Source organism: Gymnodraco acuticeps, unplaced genomic scaffold (genome assembly GCF_902827175.1).
Source record: "Gymnodraco acuticeps unplaced genomic scaffold, fGymAcu1.1, whole genome shotgun sequence".
Classification (NCBI taxonomy): Eukaryota; Metazoa; Chordata; class Actinopteri; order Perciformes; family Bathydraconidae; genus Gymnodraco; species Gymnodraco acuticeps.
The window spans coordinates 250,768-272,864 of NW_022992150.1; the positions used below are offsets into that span (position 1 = coordinate 250,768).

At 40.1% G+C, this 22,097-nt stretch overlaps 1 protein-coding gene across 3 annotated transcripts in view; it reads right to left on the reverse strand.

The window, feature by feature from the left end:
• camkk1a (calcium/calmodulin-dependent protein kinase kinase 1, alpha a) overlaps positions 1-22,097 on the reverse strand; it is an 88,481-nt gene that overhangs the window by 26,559 nt on the left and 39,825 nt on the right. For all 3 annotated transcript variants that reach the window (XR_004567853.1, XM_034204107.1, XM_034204106.1), the window contains exons 3-4: positions 9,255-9,302; positions 7,087-7,140 (exon numbers count right to left, since the gene is read on the reverse strand). Coding sequence is in view for 2 of the 3 variants with exons in the window: in XM_034204107.1 (XP_034059998.1) it covers positions 7,087-7,140; positions 9,255-9,302 (102 nt within the window). In the remaining variant the exon portion in view is untranslated. The remainder of the gene's footprint in view (positions 1-7,086; positions 7,141-9,254; positions 9,303-22,097) is intronic.

Below are 22,097 nucleotides of genomic sequence, written 5' to 3' on the forward strand. Positions count from 1 at the left end.
GTAGATGTTAAAGAGAAGAGGCCCCAAGATGGAGCCTTGAGGAACCCCACATGTCATATTTGTCAACTCAGATGTGTATTTACCTATAGAAACAAAGTTATTTCTGTCCTTTAAGTAGGATTCAAACCAATTCAGAACTGTTTCCGAAAGTCCCACCCAGTTCTCCAGTCGGTCTAGTAATATGCTGTGGTCAACAGTGTCAAACGCAGCACTGAGATCTAATAATACTAACACTGAAGTTCTACCACTGTCTGTGTTTAAGTGGATGTCATTAAAGACCTTTACAAGAGCAGTCTCAGTGCTGTGGTTTGGACGAAAGCCTGACTGGAACACATCGAAACAGTTATTTAAATGCAAGAAATTACTCAACTGTTGAAAAACAACTTTTTCAATGATTTTACCTAGAAATGGGAGGTTTGATATGGGCCTGTAGTTGTTCATTACTGAAGCATCTAGATTATTCTTTTTTAAGAGCGGTTTAATGACTGCAGTTTTCAGGGCCTGTGGAAAAACACCTGAGTGAAGAGATTTGTTTACTATATGAAGTAGATCTGAGGCCATGCAAGGCAAAACATCTTTGAAAAATCCTGTTGGAATAATATCAAGGCAGCAAGAGGAGGATTTCAGAAGTTGAATAATGTCCTCTAGGTTTTTATCATTAATCTGATGGAATTGTGTCATGATGTCTGAATTGATGTTAAGTGGAGATAGGGACAACACATTTGCTGTTCCTGATGCAGAGGCACTGACTGCTTGTCTGATTTTCTGAATTTTGTCAGTGAAAAAGGAGGCAAAATCATTGCACGCCCTGGTGGATAGAAATTCAGAGGCTACTGACACTGGGGGGTTAGTTAGTCTGTCGACGGTAGCAAACAAGGCACGTGCGTTGTTTTTGTTTTTGGTAATGATGTCAGAGAAGAACGATTGTCGTGCGTTTTTCAATTCCAAATTATAAAGGCCAAGTCTCTCTTTATAGATTTCAAAGTGAACCTGGAGATTTGTTTTTCGCCACCTGCGTTCAGCTTTTCGACATTCTCTTTTTTCTGTTTTCACGGTCATGGCCTTTCTCCATGAAGATATTTTCTTGCCAGACACTTCCTTTACCTTAGTTGGAGCAATGGCATCTATAACATTTTTAATTTTTGAATTAAAATGATCTACTAGCTCATTTACTGAGATGTTGGCAGGGGCAAGTGTGGAAGAGAAATTCTGAGTAAACATTTCCCTAGTATTTTCAGTTAAATATCGCTTTGTGGTTACCTCTTTTTGAACATTTTTGTGAACAGAAATAGAGCTCTCAAAGAAAACACAGGAATGGTCAGAGAGTGCAACATCAGTCACCACAACCTTAGAGATATTCAGACCCTTTGAGATAATTAAGTCCAGAGTGTGCCCCTTATTGTGCGTGGGCTCCGTCACATGCTGAGTCAGTCCATAGCTATCAAGAACACAAAATAGTTCTTTAGCCCCTCTGTCCTGGGGGTTGTCAACATGGATGTTAAAATCACCAACAATGACTAGACGGTCAAAGTCAATACACACTATAGACAGCAGTTCAGTAAAGTCATCAAAAAAGCTTGCACAGTATTTGGGTGGTCTATAGATATTTAGGAACAGAGCTCGAGAGGAGCATTTCAGCCGAAGGGCCACATATTCAAAAGAATCAAAGTTTCCATACGATGTCTTCCTGCATTGAAGGGAATCATTGAACAGAATAGCAACTCCACCCCCTTTCTTATGCATTCTTTCCTGACTCATAAAACTAAAGTTGGGAGGGGTTGATTCGATAAGAACAGCTGCACTGTTATTTTGTTCAATCCAAGTTTCTGTTAAAAACATAAAATCGAGATTGTGCTCAGTGATTAAATCATTGATTAAAAATGTTTTTCCTGCCAAAGACCTGACATTTAATAAAGCTAGTTTAAGTTTGTTAAACACACTATCAGTCATGTTTTTTGTAACAAGCTGTGGCTGACATGGAATCAATGCTAAATTAGATACACTCACACAAACGTTTGGGCGCTTCCTGTTTCTATGATTCACCGCTCTTAATCTATTACCTATCAACACAGATATCGGCAAAGCTACTGGCAGGCAGGGCCCCGACAGATAGATTGATTAGGGCAAGGCTTAAAATATCAAGATAGCCAATTAGAGGTAGAGTAGGGTGGGTCATGTTGTATACAAATATCAAGACAGTGAATGAACGATGACATCATTTTACACGATCATTAACCATATGCTTGTGTTTGTTGCAGGGAGAGTGTGTGCAATGCGCATCTCAGCAAAAGGGCTGTCGGACCAACAGGCTTTGAATCAAATGGGACATTTTCCAACTATTCGTTTAAAAATGTGGAAATATCGGAATAATGGCATGGCACCATTTCACTGATCATTGCTTCATGGTGAAGTGGAACATTTTCTTCTACTTCAACACCTCAGATTGTTCCGGTTCAGCAGTTCCTTTTTAAAAACTGGACGCCATGGCTATGACTGTGCAGAAAACCGTTTTGGCCGGAGAGTAGATCCTCCCCTGTATCCAGTATCCATGGTTTTGAGTGTGTGTGGGTGTGTGTGTGTCAACCAAAAACAATTAGTCAGGCAATACTCAGAATTATTGCAGCTATTATTATTTGCTCGTGATTTTTACGTTGCTGTAAGAGCTTCTGAGTATGTGCAAAGGAGGTACTGGTGAGGTGTAGGTGTTGTCGATCAAAGGCAGTCAAAAATCTTGACCGCAGGACATTTATTTTGTAAGAGGGGGGACATTTAAAGGTTTAGGTATGATGTCAGTCACCATCATTCCTTCAATGAGCAATTGTGCCTTCTTTGAATTCTTCAGAAGTCTAATCTGCAAACAAACAAGTCTCTGCATGTAAACAAGACATGTGCACTGTTTGCTAAGAGATGAAAATGAAACATGTTATAGCCGAGAAATTAAGGTTAAGTGGGCTGAGTGTTGACATCGGCAAAGATTTAAGATTTGTCACAAAACTCATATTGTTTTAAAGAAAGACAATTGTTCCATTACTCCTTAAAACGTTTAAAACTGACCTGCTTTCAAAATGAAAAATCATCATGTTTTGTTAGATGCATTTTGATGTGCTGTCGATGCTTAACCTATTGACAAATACAGTGAGATTCTGTTCATGTCCACTCTGTGATTTTCCTGGTTGAACACTTGTATTGTAGTAGCAGTAATTTAATAAAACTTAAACACGGCTGTAGAAAAGTAAATAGTCATACTTGATGTATGGCAGCATTGTTTCCCAATTGTCCCTCATGTACATTTCGTCAGCAAACTGAATCTAACTGACATTGAGAACTACTTAATGGAAAGGGAATGGCTATGGCTAAAAGAGGCTGACCTTAAAAAGCATGTACATTTGATTTCATAAATATAAGTTTAAGACCTGCACATTTTCAGTTTATATTGGCTTTAATGTGACCAATTGTGTAGGTGAATGTAATTTATTGAGCTTCATTTATTGAACAAAACTCAACTGCGGCCCACAAGCGGATAACATGTTGACAGTTTTTGTATATTAGAAAGGCTATATTTAATATTATTTTTATAAATTCCCCAAATCTGCTACCATGCACAGCTGTTGTGTGTATGTGTGTGCTCCTGCTTATGAACGCATCGCTCTACCAATTCAAATTAAGTTGAGTGGAGGCTGCATACATTTAATTTACTTTGGCCCCCTGAGGCTGATAAAGGGCCTGAATCCCAATTGGACGCCTGCCAATCAATTAGTGATCATGGTAATAATGCAACACATCATGCCACACTAACACTGGCAGGATTCAGAGACCTTTAATATTCTTTAACATGTCTCTGACGATAAAACCTGGGGTTCGAGCTCACTTGAAAAAAAGACCTTGGTGGTCAATCTTAACAGTGGTAATAATTGGTCCTTAAATCATTTCAAGTTAAAACCTATTTTAATTGATCCTACAATTTATCAACATAAATATTTATCAGAGTTTTCCTCAGGATGTTGATGCCAAGTCTGAGAACTTGGAATACACATTAAGTGATTTAAAATTAAAAAACATAATATAATAACAGTAATTCCTTTTGCACAAAATTCCTGTTTATACCTTTTTATTGATTTTTAAACCAATGAGAAATATGTAAACTAATAAATAATATCCATCATATATTATATTTCCTGTCTCTGCTGTGTTTGTGATATTGGTGCATACTGTATGTGGGCTCATGCTGCAGATATGCAGGAAATATGCAATCATTTTTTTTATGAAACCCGCCCAGATTGCCAGGAAATAGAATCACCCTCCATGCAGTCATTACTCCTCTCCTGATTTCTGTCATTGTTGTTTCAGATGTGTCTGTCATTTGAGCCAGAAGGCAATAACCTGCAGTCTGTCCCGGAAAGTGACATCCGCGTCAACAATCAGCAACAGTGCTTCCACACAGAGCGGAAAGGAAAGACTTAACAGAAATACTGAATGTAGGGACAGGCGAGAAGGAATTGTTGCATTTGAACATTTTTCATGAATCTGTGGTTTCATTTTGGGTGATTCTGACAAAGGAAAATCACCAATCTGCTTGGCGGATTCCATTTCAAAAGACAAAGGCTACTTTTCCGTGGAGTGGGAAGAGCTATATTTATGTACTGCAGACTAGTCATAGAGAGGAGGTCTGAGTGGATGGTGGGTGTACACAGAAAAGCACATTAGTCTGTTTTTTATCCACATTTAGCACAAAGCAAATTTCAAGAAAATCAGCAAAATAAATGTTATTGAACATGCTTTTCTGTCTGTTATGGGAATATATTTGGGAACATCTAGATATACAGTCTGGAGTCAAGTGCCATTACAGCCATCATTAAAAACATGTGTAGTGTTGGCCTGGGAAAGATTATGGTTCCGTTAAATGTTAATAAAGTAAACATGTTTATTGTTCTTATGTGTGCCTTTTATCTATTCTTATGTGTGCCTTTTATCTATTCGTGTAATATTATATTTTATTATAATGTCATGTTCATTGTGAAGCACTTTGGCAAACCCTTTGTTTTTAAAATGTGCTATATAAATAAAGTGGATTGGATTGGATGTTATGTACTAAACCAAGAACATGATCTTTGTCAAAAGTTGATCAGGTGCTGGGAGTCTAAACATAACCGCAAAAAAGCTTGTTACATTTGCAAAAGAGCTGCATTAGTGATTGAATTGTCAATTAACAGAAAATAATGATAATAGTTGCCGTTTTCAGCTCTTTTAATGAGGTCATGTTTATCTCTCTCCCCTCTCTCCCCTACCCCCACTGGACTATAACTCCCCACACACTCAAATCCAGCACAGGACACGTTTTTGTTACGCTGCTATCGACAATCTGCAATAAATGTACATTTTATGGACAATCTTGCACCAAATATATTGATATTGAAGTTCCACAGTTGGACATTATTTAAAGCTGCATGTCATTATTCCTCCAGAGGAAAAGTCTATATAAGCTCTCACTTGTTATAATATTTCACTAATGTTACAGGGTTCATCTCTGGCCTTACATAAACCGCTGTTGTTTATCGTTCTGCAGCCCATTTACAAGCTGCCATGTTAATACTGGGTTGTGTTTAGCTCGGAGCTCTCACTGGCTCCAGTTCAAAAGTACATCTTAAACACATCCAGGGTTGGCAGCTGTAGTCCGCATGACTCAGCCAAGCACTTTCATTGTTACTTTACGTGGCAGCAGTCATTTTTATGTTTAAACATAAAAAGGCTTACAGGGTTTGCCAAGCTTTTAAGTGTATATCACCTTGATGAAACACCTGAAATTACTAGTACTGGCTCATATCCAGATTGAACCGACCTCTGAGCAGCTACCAGCAATCAAAGCAACAGCGGCACTGCTTTGAAAATAGATCATAAAGTCTTGGAAGCACTTTAAGAAGCACCAGAAGTCACTTTCATTTCCAAGTTTCTTACAAGGCAACACATGCCTTGGACTAACAACTAAGCAACAAGATGGAGGGACAAACAAAATCAAAATATCTGTTAATATCATGTGACATGGCTCAATTGTATACTCAATCTGATTGGTCATTTTGGACATTTGGAAAGCACACCGTTGCTGAGGACGCTCTGATCAAGGCAGATCATGTGCAATCATATTGATCCACAACTTCAGTTGTGGCCAAAAAAACAGATTAGTTTTCCTCTTTCAGAAAAACACCAAAAACATGGAAATGTTTTACGATTTGCTTTTATATTTTTTAAGAGCATGAAACTTAAGATTCAGGATGTCTACACAGACCCCAGTAAAGACAATAGAAAGTGAACAAGAACAACAAGAAGATGAGACAAATAAATTAAAGGAACTAAAAGGAACAAGGTATGAGCTCTAGAGGTGTTTAAAAACTGGTTAGTTGAAAAGAAAATGTGAACAGACAAACCTCGACCAGAGCTGTTTTCATTTTAAAGGGGACCTATTATGCAAAATCTAATTGTTCATGTCTTTTATACATAACCATGTGTCCCCTCTGTGTAAAGAGATTCTGAAAGTTTCAGGAAAAAAGATTGGCTCACTTTTCGTCCTGATCCATTTATATAAAAACCTGTCTAAAAATGAGCTGATCAGATTTTGGACACTTTATGATGTCATAACGATTTTTTTGGGCTTGTGTAACCATTAGCCAATCAGCAAGCAAGGTAACACCCTCCCCACCTTATCACCTGAATCTCCTCCTAGAGCACCATTGTGTTCTTTTTAACCAAGCATGAAAATGCTTTGGTTGTCCCATTCCCAAACACAGATTAAACATATCCACTCAAATGTATGATAATTGGATAAATTGTTGATGAAATTGTTGATGAGTATTTCCAGGCGCCGCCTTTTGCAAAGACGTTTTGAGTCCAAACTGCAAAAGTTTTTGTAATTTAGCAGTTTCTCACATAAGGTAAATAGCAAAAAATCTAAGTTGGCGAGTTAAATAGTCATTTTACCGAAAGGAACCCCTATGGGATGATTAAGACTCTACGTAAAGCTTTGCAATAGAAACTGAGAGGCTTGATTCAAACTGAGAGACAAGTTGCTGCATGGAATAAAAAACAAGAACTTACATAATGTTTGTCATCATCCTCATTGTAGGCAAGTTTAACCACACCGTAGGAGCCCTGCAATACAGTAAAACATACAACATAAGATGTGGGTATATTTGTTCACAGTAAAACATTAAACGAAAATTCAATGTTATTTTTCATGCCACACACACACACACACACACACACACACACACACACACACACACACACACACACACACACACACACACACACACACACACACACACACACACACACACACACACACACACACACACACCACACACACACACACACACACACACACACACACACACACACACACACACACACACACACACACACACACACACACACACACACACACACACACACACACACACACACACACACACACACACACACACACACACACACACACACACACACACACACACACACACACACACACACACACACCAAAATTGCCAGCTGGCTGATGGTAAATTAATGGAAGAAAAGTATCTCATGGACACACACAAATCAATTTGTTTGCTTTAGAGTGTGAAATCCTCCAAATTTAGCAGATAAAATCAGAAGCAATTCAGTGTTCACGGATTCACTCTGTTTAAAAATAGAGAATAGGACATCACTGATTAATTTCTAAACACAGATATGATCAAGTGGACATATAGATATCAATCTGATGTTTGTTCTTTTTTTAATTAAATATCTACTACTTTAATATCAAACAATACTGCTGCTGTATATAGGCCATATATGTGCTGTTTGGTAATCTAAAAACACAGTGTGTCTTGCCTTATTGTGTAAAAAGATTTGCTCTTTTCAGTTATCCAGTTTTTTCAATTTCCATCTCTTTTGCTGCCACAGTGAATTCCCTGCAGAGTTTATCTCCAAGCGTCACTTTTTGAAATGCAAAACCCTGAGTCGTTCTGGTGTGCTGTCAGATTTAGTAATGCCGCCGCTCAGTGTCTTCTATGGAGTTTGAAATGGTCTAGCACGCCACAGGAATTCTACAGCACTCTTTGAATGTTCTGCTTTTTATTTCATCCTCCTTACGATATCAAATCTAGTGATTTTGTCACACAGTTTGTTTTTGATGGCCATACTAAAGGTGAGGCTCTTGATGATAGTCGGTCTGTCCACTTTTGTCCAGATGGAAATATCTCCTTTGGATGGATTGTTGTACACTTTCTGTACAGCTATTGATAGTCCCCTGATGATGAATCCTAATAGCTCTGGTGATCCTCTGACTATTTATTTAGCACCATAATGAAGTTTCCTTTAGCTTCACCTTTACTTTCAGTGGTACATTTCAAAACCCCAGTGAACATGTCAGTCTGGGTCAAATTGATCTCAATAAGAAATTGTACAGCCATTGTGACGAAGAGAAAGCTGAGCCATAAGGCAAAGCACTCAATCTAACGGTCCATCTTCGTTCCTTCCCTCACCTATTGTCAGGAAGGATGGGTCCTGACCAAGAGGATGAAATTGTGCATACTAGCGGCTGTAATGGGTTTCCTCCAGAGGGTGGCTGGAATCTCCCTCAGGGATAAGGCGAGAAGTTTAGTCATCCCGGAGGGACTGAGTAGAGCCGCTGTTCGTTCACATTGCAGTTGAGGTGGTAAGGCACCTGGTAAGGATGCCACCTCGCCATCTTCCTAGGCAGGTGTTCCAGGCACGTTCAGCTGGGAGGAGGCAGACGGGCAGGCCCAGGACCAGGTGGGGGGATTATACTGTATCTCCAGGTTGGCCTGGGAGCGCTTTGGAATCCCCCCGAGTCGTGGCATGGGGAAGGGGAAGTTTGGGGCACTGATGGAACTGCTTCCCCCGCGACAAGACTCCAGGATAAGTGGTGAGCATTAAAGGGGATTTTAATAACAATTTGTTTTTCTTCTTTTAATTGTCATGTAGATAACGATCAGACTAACCTTTGTATGAACATTTCATAAATATAAATAATTGAAATGAACAGTTTCCCCGTTGACAGCGTTTGATAAGAAGGATCTCATTAGTTCCAAATAATAAAAAAAACAAGTGTAAATGAATCCACTAGCATTACAGTTGACAGCTAACATGCTATCATTATTGCGTTTCTAACCAAATTAATTTCTAAATAAGGGCAAAGGGTCAATCTTCTCTTTTCTTAAACCACTCCTAATTCAGCAGAAAAGGAGAAAACTCACCTTTCCAATCTCACTCTTCAGCTTATACTGGTTCAACTGGATACAGTCCTGTAAGGGGGACAGAAAAGATGGGGGACATGAGGAACTACATCATCAACATAAACATGACGGGCACTTTCATCATCCAAAGCAAAGAGAAACAGGGCTGCCTTTGGTACGGGAACAAAGCGTCCCCGCTGTCTGTGTGTGTATACGTGCTGAGAGTCATTTATTTCAGAGATGTAGGTAACGATGCAGTCTGTAGTTTCTGTTTACTGTCTGCAAATCCATTAGAGTGCTACTGCTTAAATGGCTGATTTGCAGTTCCATAGCAACCGCTGCTACAGCACAGAGTCAGCCAGGGGCACGGCGGAGAGGAGCAGACCACAGCAGGACGTGGGAAGGGGGGGGGGGCAATTCAGAGGCATGGGGTGCACACAGACAGCAGAGTCAATAAGCGGAAAGTAAGCAGAGAACATTAGGGATGCACGATATGGATTTGCAGATAACATAACAAATGATTTTGGACTTTAGAGTAAGATATGCTAGGGTGAATTATTAAATATCTTATGGGCCTAACAAAATGTAACTGAACTATATGTCTATACAGTATGATGCATAAAAAAGCTTGTATTTCAAATTGCAATTGAGTCATCTTCTTCTGTATCTGTGAAAACGTACATATCGACGGCGACATGTTCGGCTCACTAGTCAACAAGATTTAGGGCTGTCCTTGACAAAAGATGTTCCTAGTTGATTAGTAATGGTCAATTCAGGCAATTAGTCTACTATTCGTTGCACTTTTATGATTATTAATATTATATGTTTTTGGCTTCACAAAATGGTTTCAGTTCCAGGGCTGAGAATGAACATTATAAGTAACATTATGGTTGATTGTGCTACATGTAATTATTTGTATATAATTAGATATATTTCCACGCTTAAAATGATCTACATTTTGTATTTCCTGCCCAAAAGATTTGACCTAATGACCAGGCACAGCTCCAGAATAAAGTCTGATGAGGTTTTGGCTGACACTACAAAAGTATTGAAAAATTGCTGGACTGAGATTTTTTTTAGCCGGCTAACGTTTAGGAGACTATTTGGTGCAGCCATAGCCTGCTTCTTCATCTTCTCTTTTTTGTTTTAAACTGGGCAATCTAGCTTGAATCTCCCTAAAAATATAGATTTTAAACTCATATCAGTGGCAAAAACAATGTTAAATTGGTAAGCTTTTTCCTAAAAAATGTGGATGTAACCTCTTCATAAACACCAACCTTTTTGATATACAACTTTCATTTAATTACATATTTGTTTCCAAGTAATTGTACCTGGTAATAATTACATTTAACTAGTCTCTCCCCAATAGTCTACTGTGCTTTTAAAGTCAATTAAAACGAATTTGGTTATCTATGAATTTTTGGAATAATACATAATGATATACATTTAACATTATTGGCAAACACTTTATTCCTTGGAATATATATCATGCACTGCAGTTAAAACGAAGGGGATAAAGTTGTGGAGAAAATTGATTGAAAGCAGTTACAGTTAGTGGCCTGAGGCTTGATGACACGTTAACAGGATCAGAGTTATAAGAACACAGATGTAATAAACACACCGAGTGAAAGTACTGTATGGTGCAGGACTTCAGTTTCCACTAGGCAAGATATTTTAGAAAATATGACATTATGTAGTGGGTTACATAACTCTCTGGTTATGTAGCTTGTACTGAGCGTGGCTGTGCTGTGGGAGATGTAAGGATCGTGCATTTGAGGGTTATGCACTGTAGGCTATAATGGTGTGAATTACTGTGGGCAGGGATTATGAGAAAGGGTTGGAGATGAAAAAGAGGACAACGCTTTGGTAGGTGAGGCAAGCAGTGGAACCTTTTCTTAAAGAATGCTTTGATTGGTTGAAAAGAGATAAAGAGAATGTGGAAAAATAGGGCAGCAAAGGATAAAGGGAAAGTCAAAGGAGGAGAAGCCAAAGAAAAGAGCAGTGGGGATTGTCTGAGAGGACTTCTATTGGGTTCACATTTTGCCAGCACATGCTCAGCGTCCACTGCAGTTAATACTCTGTCTGTCAGGCCTGATGGATAAAGAGGCCATGCAGAAAGCCTTAAATACATCTGCCACACATGCACATGGATAAATTATTTACGGTCACACTGTTATGTTGGACTATTGCTTGGATAACCAGCGCTGTCTTTCCTCAGTGATAAACCTTTCCACATCCCACCCTGCAAAATGACTGGAACATCTGATCAATATCAGTGCATAACAAATGCATCACTGCCACTGTGGTGTTCAAAATCAATGGTCATGAATTTCCTTCTTATGATGAATGATGAGGATACCTGCCTCAGGATGTATATGTAATAAAAAAGGAATTTGTGTTGGATAATATTTCAAACCTGTTCAGTATGTGTAAAATCATTTCCTAAACCTTTCATTTTAAATCAATTTTTACAGAGCGGTAGCTGTAGCAAAGTGAGAGCCTTGCAGAATAAGATGGTTTATTTCCTTGGGTTGGGTTGAGGAACTAAAATAGATTTTTCTTTAAGATGAAATACCAAATGAACAGATATTTAGTTCTGTATCAGTGTCCAGAATAATGTCAGGATAAGCACATCATTTACTCTACTAATGAACTGTGACACTAACATTAATCTTTGCTTGAGGGGCTGCCAAAGTTAGTAATTTTCAATTGCATCTGCTGCTGCTAATTTATTGTACACTTAGTCAGATGTAACAGATACAATTGTAAACTTTTTGTGGCTGAACTTTTTCGAAGACATTTCGGGTAGAGACATTTGTATATTCAAGTTTAACACTTACAGTTCACACAGTTCAATGTTCCAATATTGTCACAGTCATTTCTATTCCATTCCTTTTGGATGATGTCAGGCCATTAAATAGCTTTTAAAAGTGGTTTTCAATTGCTACCCATCATGAGGGTTCAGTTCATCATCATATATTGATATTATTGAGTGGAGGATTGTCTGGTTAAACAAACAACAGGTCTTTCACCCAGGAGATCAGAGTGGTGTGAACAATTACGTAGCCTGCCTATGTAAGCAAAGTCACATAACACAACAAATCCATGTAACAAACTTAGGCTAGTGCGTTTATTTATTTTGAACCAATAGCCTATGTGGTGTGTTTCCTAAAGCTATCCATATAGTTTTGCCACATAAACTTAAAATTACTGAAAAAAACTTGCGACACTTTCATTGCGTCCCAATTCCTGCCTATGAGACTTTCACCCAAGAAGAGACCTGAATGTCCTATGTGAAACCAAAAGTCAACTTTACGTTTTTTTTGTTGATTTAGGGATGTAACAATGCACCTAGGCCTACTATTGGGTGCAGTTTGCTTAAAAGGCATACATTTAACCCCATGAATTTGGTCGGTTTTCTCTGGATTCTCTTAATCCTAACTTGAACACACAAAACAGAAAAGTGTATGGGTTCTTAAGAAATCCTCCCACTTCCCAGGAGGAAAGAAAATTGTACACAATAATTGTATGTGTACAAAATAGAGTGAGAGACAATTAAAAATGGGATGAGAAAGTCAGTAGTGAGAACCAAAGAGAAGTTTTTCTGCCACAGAGAAAGAAAAAGAAGTGAACAGTTTTGGTGCTTTAGTTATACCAAATCTGTACACGTAGATTATCCTCATATGGCTTATAGCACTTGGGTTCATTACATGTCAAGGTGGACATTTCACTGTCCTTAATGAGGGTCGGAGAAATATAATCTGACACCAATTGGGAAAACATGCATGTGCGAGTTATTCTTAACCACTTTTCCAATTTGGTGACTGCTGTTATATTGAGAAACAGTGAATAAACTCAAAATGTCAGCCATAACTGATGTTTATGCATTCAAGAAGTACTTTTCACTCTCTTTTTTTCCTCTGCTGTTTTATACTGTAGATTCAGAGAGAGCAGGGAAATACAAGCAAAATGAGTCCTTTTCATGGTTCAGTGCGAGAGGCTGCAACTCCATTTCCAGATCGGAAAGGACACAATGACAGATCTGGGAGTCTGTGGCAGCAGTCTGTTCAAATCAGAGGGGTTCCACAGCCTGGCAGATGCTATGAATATGTAATGCTCACTCTGAATTGGAAGAAAGTCAGAGGTAAATGGAAATTCGGTATATCACCCGCAGCTGCAGTTTGCTCTTAGTTTTTAATGGGTTAGCACATAGAGATGCTTTCAGCTTGTTTCCTATGTTATGTCAATAGTTGTCATTTTTGATACGCAATATACGGCTGTCTCCAAATGATGTTGGCCAAATGCACAGTACTTTTCTGTTTTACAGTGTTACAGAGTTATGCGGGACTATATTTCTTAGCTGGGTCCAGTGACAGCTAGAACTCTCCACTGGTTGCCAGGAAACCCCACAGCCAGATATAATTTACTAAGCTATAGATGTGTTAGCTGGTGTTTTGTTTAAAATTTGGTGTGAGAAAGGCTAGGTTTTTTCACTGGCTCCCTTCTCGCGCTAACTAACCTAAGCCAAGCTAAATGTCTCCTAGCTGTACATGTGAGTGGAATCAATCATTGGAGCTATTTCACAAATTTGTAAAACTATTTATTTCACAGTGCTAAATAACTGCTGAGTACTGAGAAACAAAAACCTTGGACAAAGACAGACCCGGCGCCGTGGGAGGGCCAGGCCCTCCCATTTGACATTCCTGCCCTCCCCCAATAAACACTTTTTTGTATTATTTATAAAAATTAGATAAAAAAATATTTGTATTTTTTAAATGATAAATAAACGGTGAACTTTAATGCTACGATGTATGTGATGTCAGTCAGAGTAATACATGAAAAACAGGTATGAAATACTATATGACAGTAAAACAAGAATACAGTTTAAAAAGGAGAGTGATTTGTAAAATATCCATAAAGAAAAAGAAAATCTGCTTACAGTTCTGTTTCATATGGGTGTTGAGAGATGTATCCATAGATCTCTTAATTTTGCTCTCAAAGTGCACCAGATTGATGCTTTTAACTTCAATATTAAAAAAAAAAATCTTCCCGGGTGAACATGCCCCCGGACCCCCCTAGAGGAGGTGAAGTCCACCCCCCACTTAAAAAACAATAGCACTTTTCCCCTGCTTACACGTATATGCCGTGAGCTGATTATCGAGCCTTCATTGTAACAGTCGCGGGTATACTGTGTGTGTGGGGAGTGTTGCAGTAGAAAATTCCACTGTAGTGCCTGGTACACTAATGGGAAACCCTACATGTTTGGGAACCCTCTATGAAACGTCAAACTACCCCACAGCACCCCCAAAAGAAAATCTCTGGCGCCGCCACATGCCGCGGCACATGACGGTTTTGTGTGTCCTCCCATGAAAATCATATGCCCTCTCTGTAGATTTGTTCTGGCGCCGGGTCTGGACAAAGACAGTCTAGTTTTTCCCCTGTTCTTATGCAACCTGACCTAAGCTAAGCTAAATGTTTCCTAGCGCTACATGTTAGTGGTGTCAATTTCTGCAGACATTTCCCAAAATGTCAAGCAATTCCTTTTACAGTGCTATATTTTGCTGAGTTCTAAGAAACAATAACAACATGTGGGCAAAGATAGGCTAGCTTTTTCCCTGTTCTCACTCTAACTAACCTAAGCTATATGTCAGCTATATGCAAGTGTTAGCCAGTATATGCTAATGTTCAACTGCAGTCCTCTGGTGAGATTTTCTGAATCCAATACGGTTAGGTTTAACAACTGCATCAATAAAGGTGTGTCTATCACCTCCCTTAGACTGTAGAAAACAGGTAATAAAGCAGATAATGGTTTAAGATGTTAAACACCCGTGAACGTGCATTATATCAGAAATGCAACAGGCATGTACATTTTCCAATAAACCGGAACAGCCTTAATCTAAAACTACAGTGTGTAAATTACAATAGATTAAATGTAGCTGTGACCAATTGTTACAAACTCACTAGGGATGAGGAATGCAACACACACCAGTATGTAATTGGTAATAATTATAAGTAGTTTTATTACAGAACAGGGTGTAACAAAATGGAAGGCGTGCAGCCTGAACAAACAAAAAGGCCAAAAGGGCACAGGTTGACACATAACCAAAGGAGGACTCTAAAAAAGGAGTCTAATGGCATACAGAAGAAATAAATACTAATATAGGGAACGAAACAAAACCTCACTTTAAAAGTGGTACAACTAAATAAAGGAAGCTGTAAAAAAACACAGCTGAAGGAGGGAAACTACACCCTACGCTAAACACATATCCACACTCAACACATCTCTCGACACTCGTCACTAAGCACATAAGTTGTCACTCGACACTAAGCACTTATGTTGACACTCGTCACTAAACACATATGTCACACCAAACCAGGGGCGGATCTAGACAAATATTGATGGGGTGGCAAGAGGGTGGCAGGAGATTTTGAGGGGTGGCATCCCCTGACAGAAGTATTTGCTTATTTAAATCGCAATCATATCAATCAATTAGGGGTGTAACGGTACACGTACCAGTACTGAAATTATTCGGTACGGGCCCTTCGGTTCGGTACACATGTGTACCGAACGAATATAGCGTTAAACGTAAAAAATTGAGAACATGAACAACTTTCTGGAAGTAATCTCAGGTATATATCATAGAGCGACCAAGTCATTTCATTGGACGAGAGGCATACTATGAGAGCTGGTCACAGGGATGCGTTCAAATGTAGTCAGTAATTTGAGGAAATGGCGAACGCAGATAAAGTTGAGCTGAAAATCCTCCAGCATCATTGAAGTCTCCGGTTTGGGAACATTTTGGTTTCGCAGTTACGTACAAGGATGACGGACAAAGACAGGTGGACCGAACCAAAGCTGTTTTTTCGGCATTGTTCAACTAACATTGGTTACGCGGCTGGCAATACATCACACTCATTTGAAAAGGCATCACCCGAATGTGAATATCACCGGTACCAAAAGAAAAAAGACTGAAGTGCAAAACCAACTCCCACTAGCATGTAAGCCTCCACCACTCGCAGAAAGTTCAGACCGAACCAAAGCTATTACAAACGCCAAATATCCTTATGTTGCCATGTTAGCAAAGCGCTACCTGGCTGTATCTGCTGCCACTGTCCCTAGAGAGGGTGTTCTCCACAGCAGGAGACATTGTTAGTGCTAGCAGATCTGCCATTTCAGCAAGCAATGTGGACAAGTTCATCTTTCTTTAAACAACATGAAAATACAATGACAAGCAAGTCCTAATGTCAAGCTGGCTGCTTAGGTACTAGTTCAGTTAAAATACAAATTATTTCAGTTCATCGAAATGCTGCACCTTAATGTTTATTTTACTATATGTTGTATTTATTTGAATCCATTAGTCACAGTTTAACACAAATTAAAAAAATGTTTTTAATGTTTTGTGATAATTTTTTCTGCTTTACCGAAAACGTAACGAACCGAACCGAACCGTGACCTAAAAAACGAGGTACGTACCGAACCGAAATGTTTGTGAACCGTTACACCCCTACAATCAATGTTAACTTGGAAAGCCACAATATTAATATTTTAACTCAATCACATGTGATATTATTGTGGCACATCAGTAAAGCCTTATAAGGTGGCAGACGTAATTTAATGAATTTTAACTGAACAATAACTGAATGAGTTTGTTTCACTCTTAGACCAGCAGGGGTACCAAATCTATGCAGACTGCTGCAATAAGTACATTAATTAACTGTCTCATCGATGTTTGTCTGAATGAATATGATACTATTAACAATCATATTGTTCCTATCAGCTGTTAGGAACAAATTAAATCTATTATTATTATTATTTATTAACAGTGATTGCACTGTTAATAAATAATAATAATAATAGATTTAATTTGTTAGCGTTTTTACAGGTGCTCAAAGACGCTTTACAGATATAGTGAAGAACTGTTATGATTCACATATTCATTTATCATTGAATAAACTATATTTTTTGGAGGAGTTAATGATGAATGTTCATCAAGATGCTTGCTCACCCTCCTTCAAATTTGAAAAACAAGTAATTATATCATTATTGATATACAGTTACAACCTTGACTTTACATCAGAAAGAACAAACATTAAAGAAGTGACTAACTGCATCAGTTAGGGTTAAAAAACGTGTATTCAGCTAAAACATCGCTGCATTATCCAGTGGAAGGTCCTTAGCTACTGGCCTAGTTAAATCAAAGTGGTTACTTTCTGTTGGCTGGGCAGTGTAGTTTTACACACGTCTTATTTTACTTTCTCAGGACTTAAAACTGTTTTTTGGGGGCAGACCCCCTCAAAGAAAAAAATATATACACGCATACAAGGTCATCATCTTAACAGTTTGTTATTCTCATCGAGTCATCCGTGAGCAGAGCATCAAGTTGGCATGTCTATTACAGCTGAATGCGGCGATTACTATTTTGTTCAGCAAAACGCCTCACAAACTTATTAAGATCAACAGCTGTAGTGCGTTTTGATTCAATGCTGAGTACAGCCAAACTTGACATTCTCTTCTCTGTCATTGTAGACCGCAATTACCTCATTCCTTCAGTACTTTTGTCCGAAAGGCTTCTCGTTTTGCGCCGTCCCCCCGTTCAAGTGAATTCGCCACCAATTATATTTCCACTCTCGCGCCAGGACCGGGGGAGGGGTTACATGACGTGCATCTTGTGCTGCATTCACTTGCACTCGGACATTAGAGACTTTCTCTCATAAATGTCCGATGAGCCACAACTTTTCTTTCAAAACAAAGATGCCAACTGGGGTGGCAGCTGGGGTGGCAAGGCTATTGTTTAGGGTGGCATTTGCCACCCCATGCCACCCCGGTAGATCCGCCCCTGCATCAAACACAGTCTGTAGTAGTGTTGTCACGATACCAACATTTTGGTTTCGATACCGATACCAAGTCAAGAATTGCGATTCCGATTCTTTTTCGATACTTTTCTTAAAAAAAGGGAAACAGTCTTAAATGTAATTATTGTGCTTTATTTCACACCAGAACCATAACACAAACTTTTAAACAATGAGAACAATAAACAAAATAAATGACAAGAATTCGTATTAAATAAAATTAAGCATCATCTCAAACAACTTTTTTGTTTTATAAAATATAATTATTTTTATATTAACATGTAATAGTACAGTAATATAAATAATTATTGACAAAATGTATATTGCAGATGTTAGCCACATTGGTAAGTTAGCTAAAAATATAGCCATATTAGACCGTTATCATTGCCATTAATTGCCTCGTCAAACTACGAAAACGTTCGTTTGTCACAAAATAAATTACACTTGTTTGACTTAGATTTGAGGGCATGGGCTTGAGCATGATGTAATTATGTTATCTATCACATTCGCTAACCTGTCTGTGTTTCAATTCTTTAAACAGCTCTGGATTCCGGTCGGCGGGGTGCTTAGCCAAGTCTGATGTGTTGGCTCCCTTGGTTTGCAGGGATCTAAAACATTTCTCACAGACAGGCCTCGTGGTGTCCGTAGGCTTGCCCTCGCTGTCAGAGATACAGCTCAAATACTTCCAAATTTCGCTTCTGGCGTCTTTTTTTGTCAACAAGCCGAGGCGCAGCGGCAGCTGCACTCCCACTTGCAGTCATGCTTCTCGTTTTCTCACATGCTCTGGCAGCTAGCGCGTGGCCGCGTGCACGAGAGAGGGGAGGGACTTACCCCCAAAACACACCAGGAGCGTCTGCGCCACGCTGTGACCTCCTCCTGCGACAACACACACCAGACGCGTTTTAAAACGTTGCGGAAGCGGAGCGTCGTGTGTGCAGCCTCGCAGTTGTTGTTGATTTTGGAATATTTCCTGGACATTTGTACTTCTACAAGTAAGTAGGCTATACGTAGTTAAATGGTTTATGTTTGTGTCTGTTTAAATCGTGTTTATTGTTGTTATTTCCTATTTTGTTGTGTTGTAGACTACAGACACAGTTAATAATAATTGTAATATTCCAGTTATAAACGACATGAATCAAAGATGTGTTGCTGTATTTTAGTGGTAAAAAAATATGCATTCATCATCATAATTATTCTATATATATATCATTTACAGTGCCTGTAAACCGGAGGAGAACGCTGGCATGTATTCTCCTACTTGAAAGACTAGGGGGATGGGGGGAGGAGAAGGAGCCGGTTATGGGTGCACCCCCTCAACCAGCAAAGGAGACAACAAGGTGATTTTCATCACCTCGTGGCTGAGCTGAGGCTGGACAGCCAACGACATTACCAATATTTTCGGATGAGTGCAGAGCAGATGGATGAACTTCTGTCCCTCCTGGGCCCTGAACTGACCAGACAATCCACACATTTCAGAGCTGCCATAGAACCCAAGCAGAGACTGGCTGTTGCACTGAGGTAAGATGCCCATTTCACAGACAATAAATCACTGGCCTGGCCCGGATGCTCACCTTTCCACTTCCAAATAGGATTCATCCTAATTTTAGAGAAGCGCTGCGCCGAGCCACTTCTGGGACGCGTCTGAGCCGTAACACGGCGCGTGTGGTGTAATAGCACCCATTGACTAGAGTGGCCGCGATCCTTACGACCGCCGCGGCGCGGCCGTAACACGACGCAGACGCTCCTGGTGTGTTTTGGGGGTTAGAACGTGCTTGAGAGGGGCGGGACTGCAGGCACGGCTGCAGTGCAGGGAGTGGAAGCAGAGCGCTGAACACACACGGCTCTTATTAAAACGGCGCTTTCTCACCGGAGTACTTTTCCCTGTCATTCTTAAAGTACCGATACTAATGAAACGGAGGAATCGTCCCGTTTTTAACGGCAGGGTATCGCGGTACCTTTCAAGTATCGGTACACCGTGCAACACTGGTCTGTAGTGTCAAAAGGTATGAGGCGTCTGATCGCAGCAGAGCCTCCTGAGTGATAATTGTTCCCAGGCTTTGTCGTCCTCTTCAGCAGGTGTGCGCTGGGCTTGCACAGGGATTGGAGAACGTCGGGCCCGGCGTGCTCCAATCAGTGTCCTCGGAAGTGGACCAGGAGATGACAGCCAATGACGTTGGGGCAACCATACAGCTCATTTACATAATCACACACACAGCTGCAGACAATCCCAGACAGGTTACCGAGCAGGCAGAAACAGCAGCCGTAACACCCCCCCCCCCCCCTTAAGACACAAACCTATAGGTTTGTGAACAAAACACACTAACAAATCTACCTAATAACACACAAGAAGATCACTCAACCAAACTGGACAATACATTGGCCAACACATTATCTGAGCCCTGCTTAAGACGGATGTCTTATTTTGTAATCCCGCACGATCAGAGCCCATCGCATGACACGCTGATCGTGCTTGTGTACGCTAAAACAGGCTACGAATGGATCATAACAGAGGAACACGACCATGATTGGCCAAAGGCTGAGTCCTACACAGATCTCAACGTGCTGTAGAACTAGCACCAAAACTAGGATGAGTATCCGATAAATTAGCAGACACTCTCGGGTTGCTGAGAGAGTCGGAAAGTCGAGAGGCTTGTCTGAGCTGGCGAGTTGCGCCGTGCTCGCGACATCCTCATGAGGAGGGGAAGCCACAATTCCTGGTTTCCCTCGGGCACATCTTTATCCAAAAGCACCGGCACAATCATAGGATTAAACAAGGAAGCATCAGAATCATTTCCGAGAGCAGGGGTCACCTTACTTTACTACCCGCAATGTCATTTCCCATTAAAAACACTATCCCTTTCAACGGTAATGCTGGACATACAGCGACTGGGTAGAAACCGGTTACTAGGTCTGACTGTATATGTACCTTGTGTACGGGCCGTGGGATATAACTCATCTCAATGCCGCATAATGTGGAACCATAACCACAGGCTGACTGTTCAGAAAATGGCAGTATGGAGGCAACAATCACAGACTGTGCGCCTCCGGTGTCTCGTAATATGCGCATGCAGGTCTCTGATCGGCACACTCCCCAGTTAAGGATATTAACCCCTCGAACACAAAAGGCTTAAAACAGGGATCTATCTCACCATCGTCACGGTCAGATGCAGGGATAAGGGATGACTGCTTTAATCAGACCGATGCCTTTTGGAGGGGACATGTTTTGTGGCTGCTCTTTATGCTTTAGAACTGCACAGTTGGCGATGACATGTCCAGGTTGGTGACAATAATAGCACTCTCTCTCCTCTGTAGTTACGTCATGCACATTCAACAGCCTAGTAACTGGGGCGTCGGACACACAATGGGACCTCTCAGTATAAACAGGAGAAAACACAGATTTATGCGTAAGGACATATTCATCAGCTAACACACCGGCAGCAGAGAGAGAGAGTTTACCTTCTGTTCATTCAAGTATACCACAATACGATCAGGCAAACATCTCTTGAACTCCTCCAACATGATCAGTTCCCTCAGAGCAGCATAATCCACCGCTTTACATGAAATGAAGCAACCCACTTAGTGAACATCACTCCCTTCTCCCTGGCGAACTCGACATGTGTCTGATTAAGACCCTTCCTGTGGTTTTGCCGATAAGCTTCGGGAACTAGCTCGTACACCCTAAGTATGGCACGCTTTACCAGGTCGTAACTTAGGCTGTCCTCTAGCGCAGTGGTTCTCAAACTTTTTTCAATAATGTACCCCTTTTGAAAAAAAAATGCAGCCAAGTACCCCCTGATCAGTGCAAACACAATTTGGAAAAAATGAAAAAAATGCCTATAAAGAGGTACAGTAGCCTACAGTGCTCCACCATCAGTGTCTGATTTATTAAAACAACAATATTGTAACTGAGAAACACTTACATGCTACATTTGAAATGTTTACAATCCATCACTAAATTCATGGCAACCCAATTTGAACATCATGCAATAACACTAAGACGACATTAGTTGCATT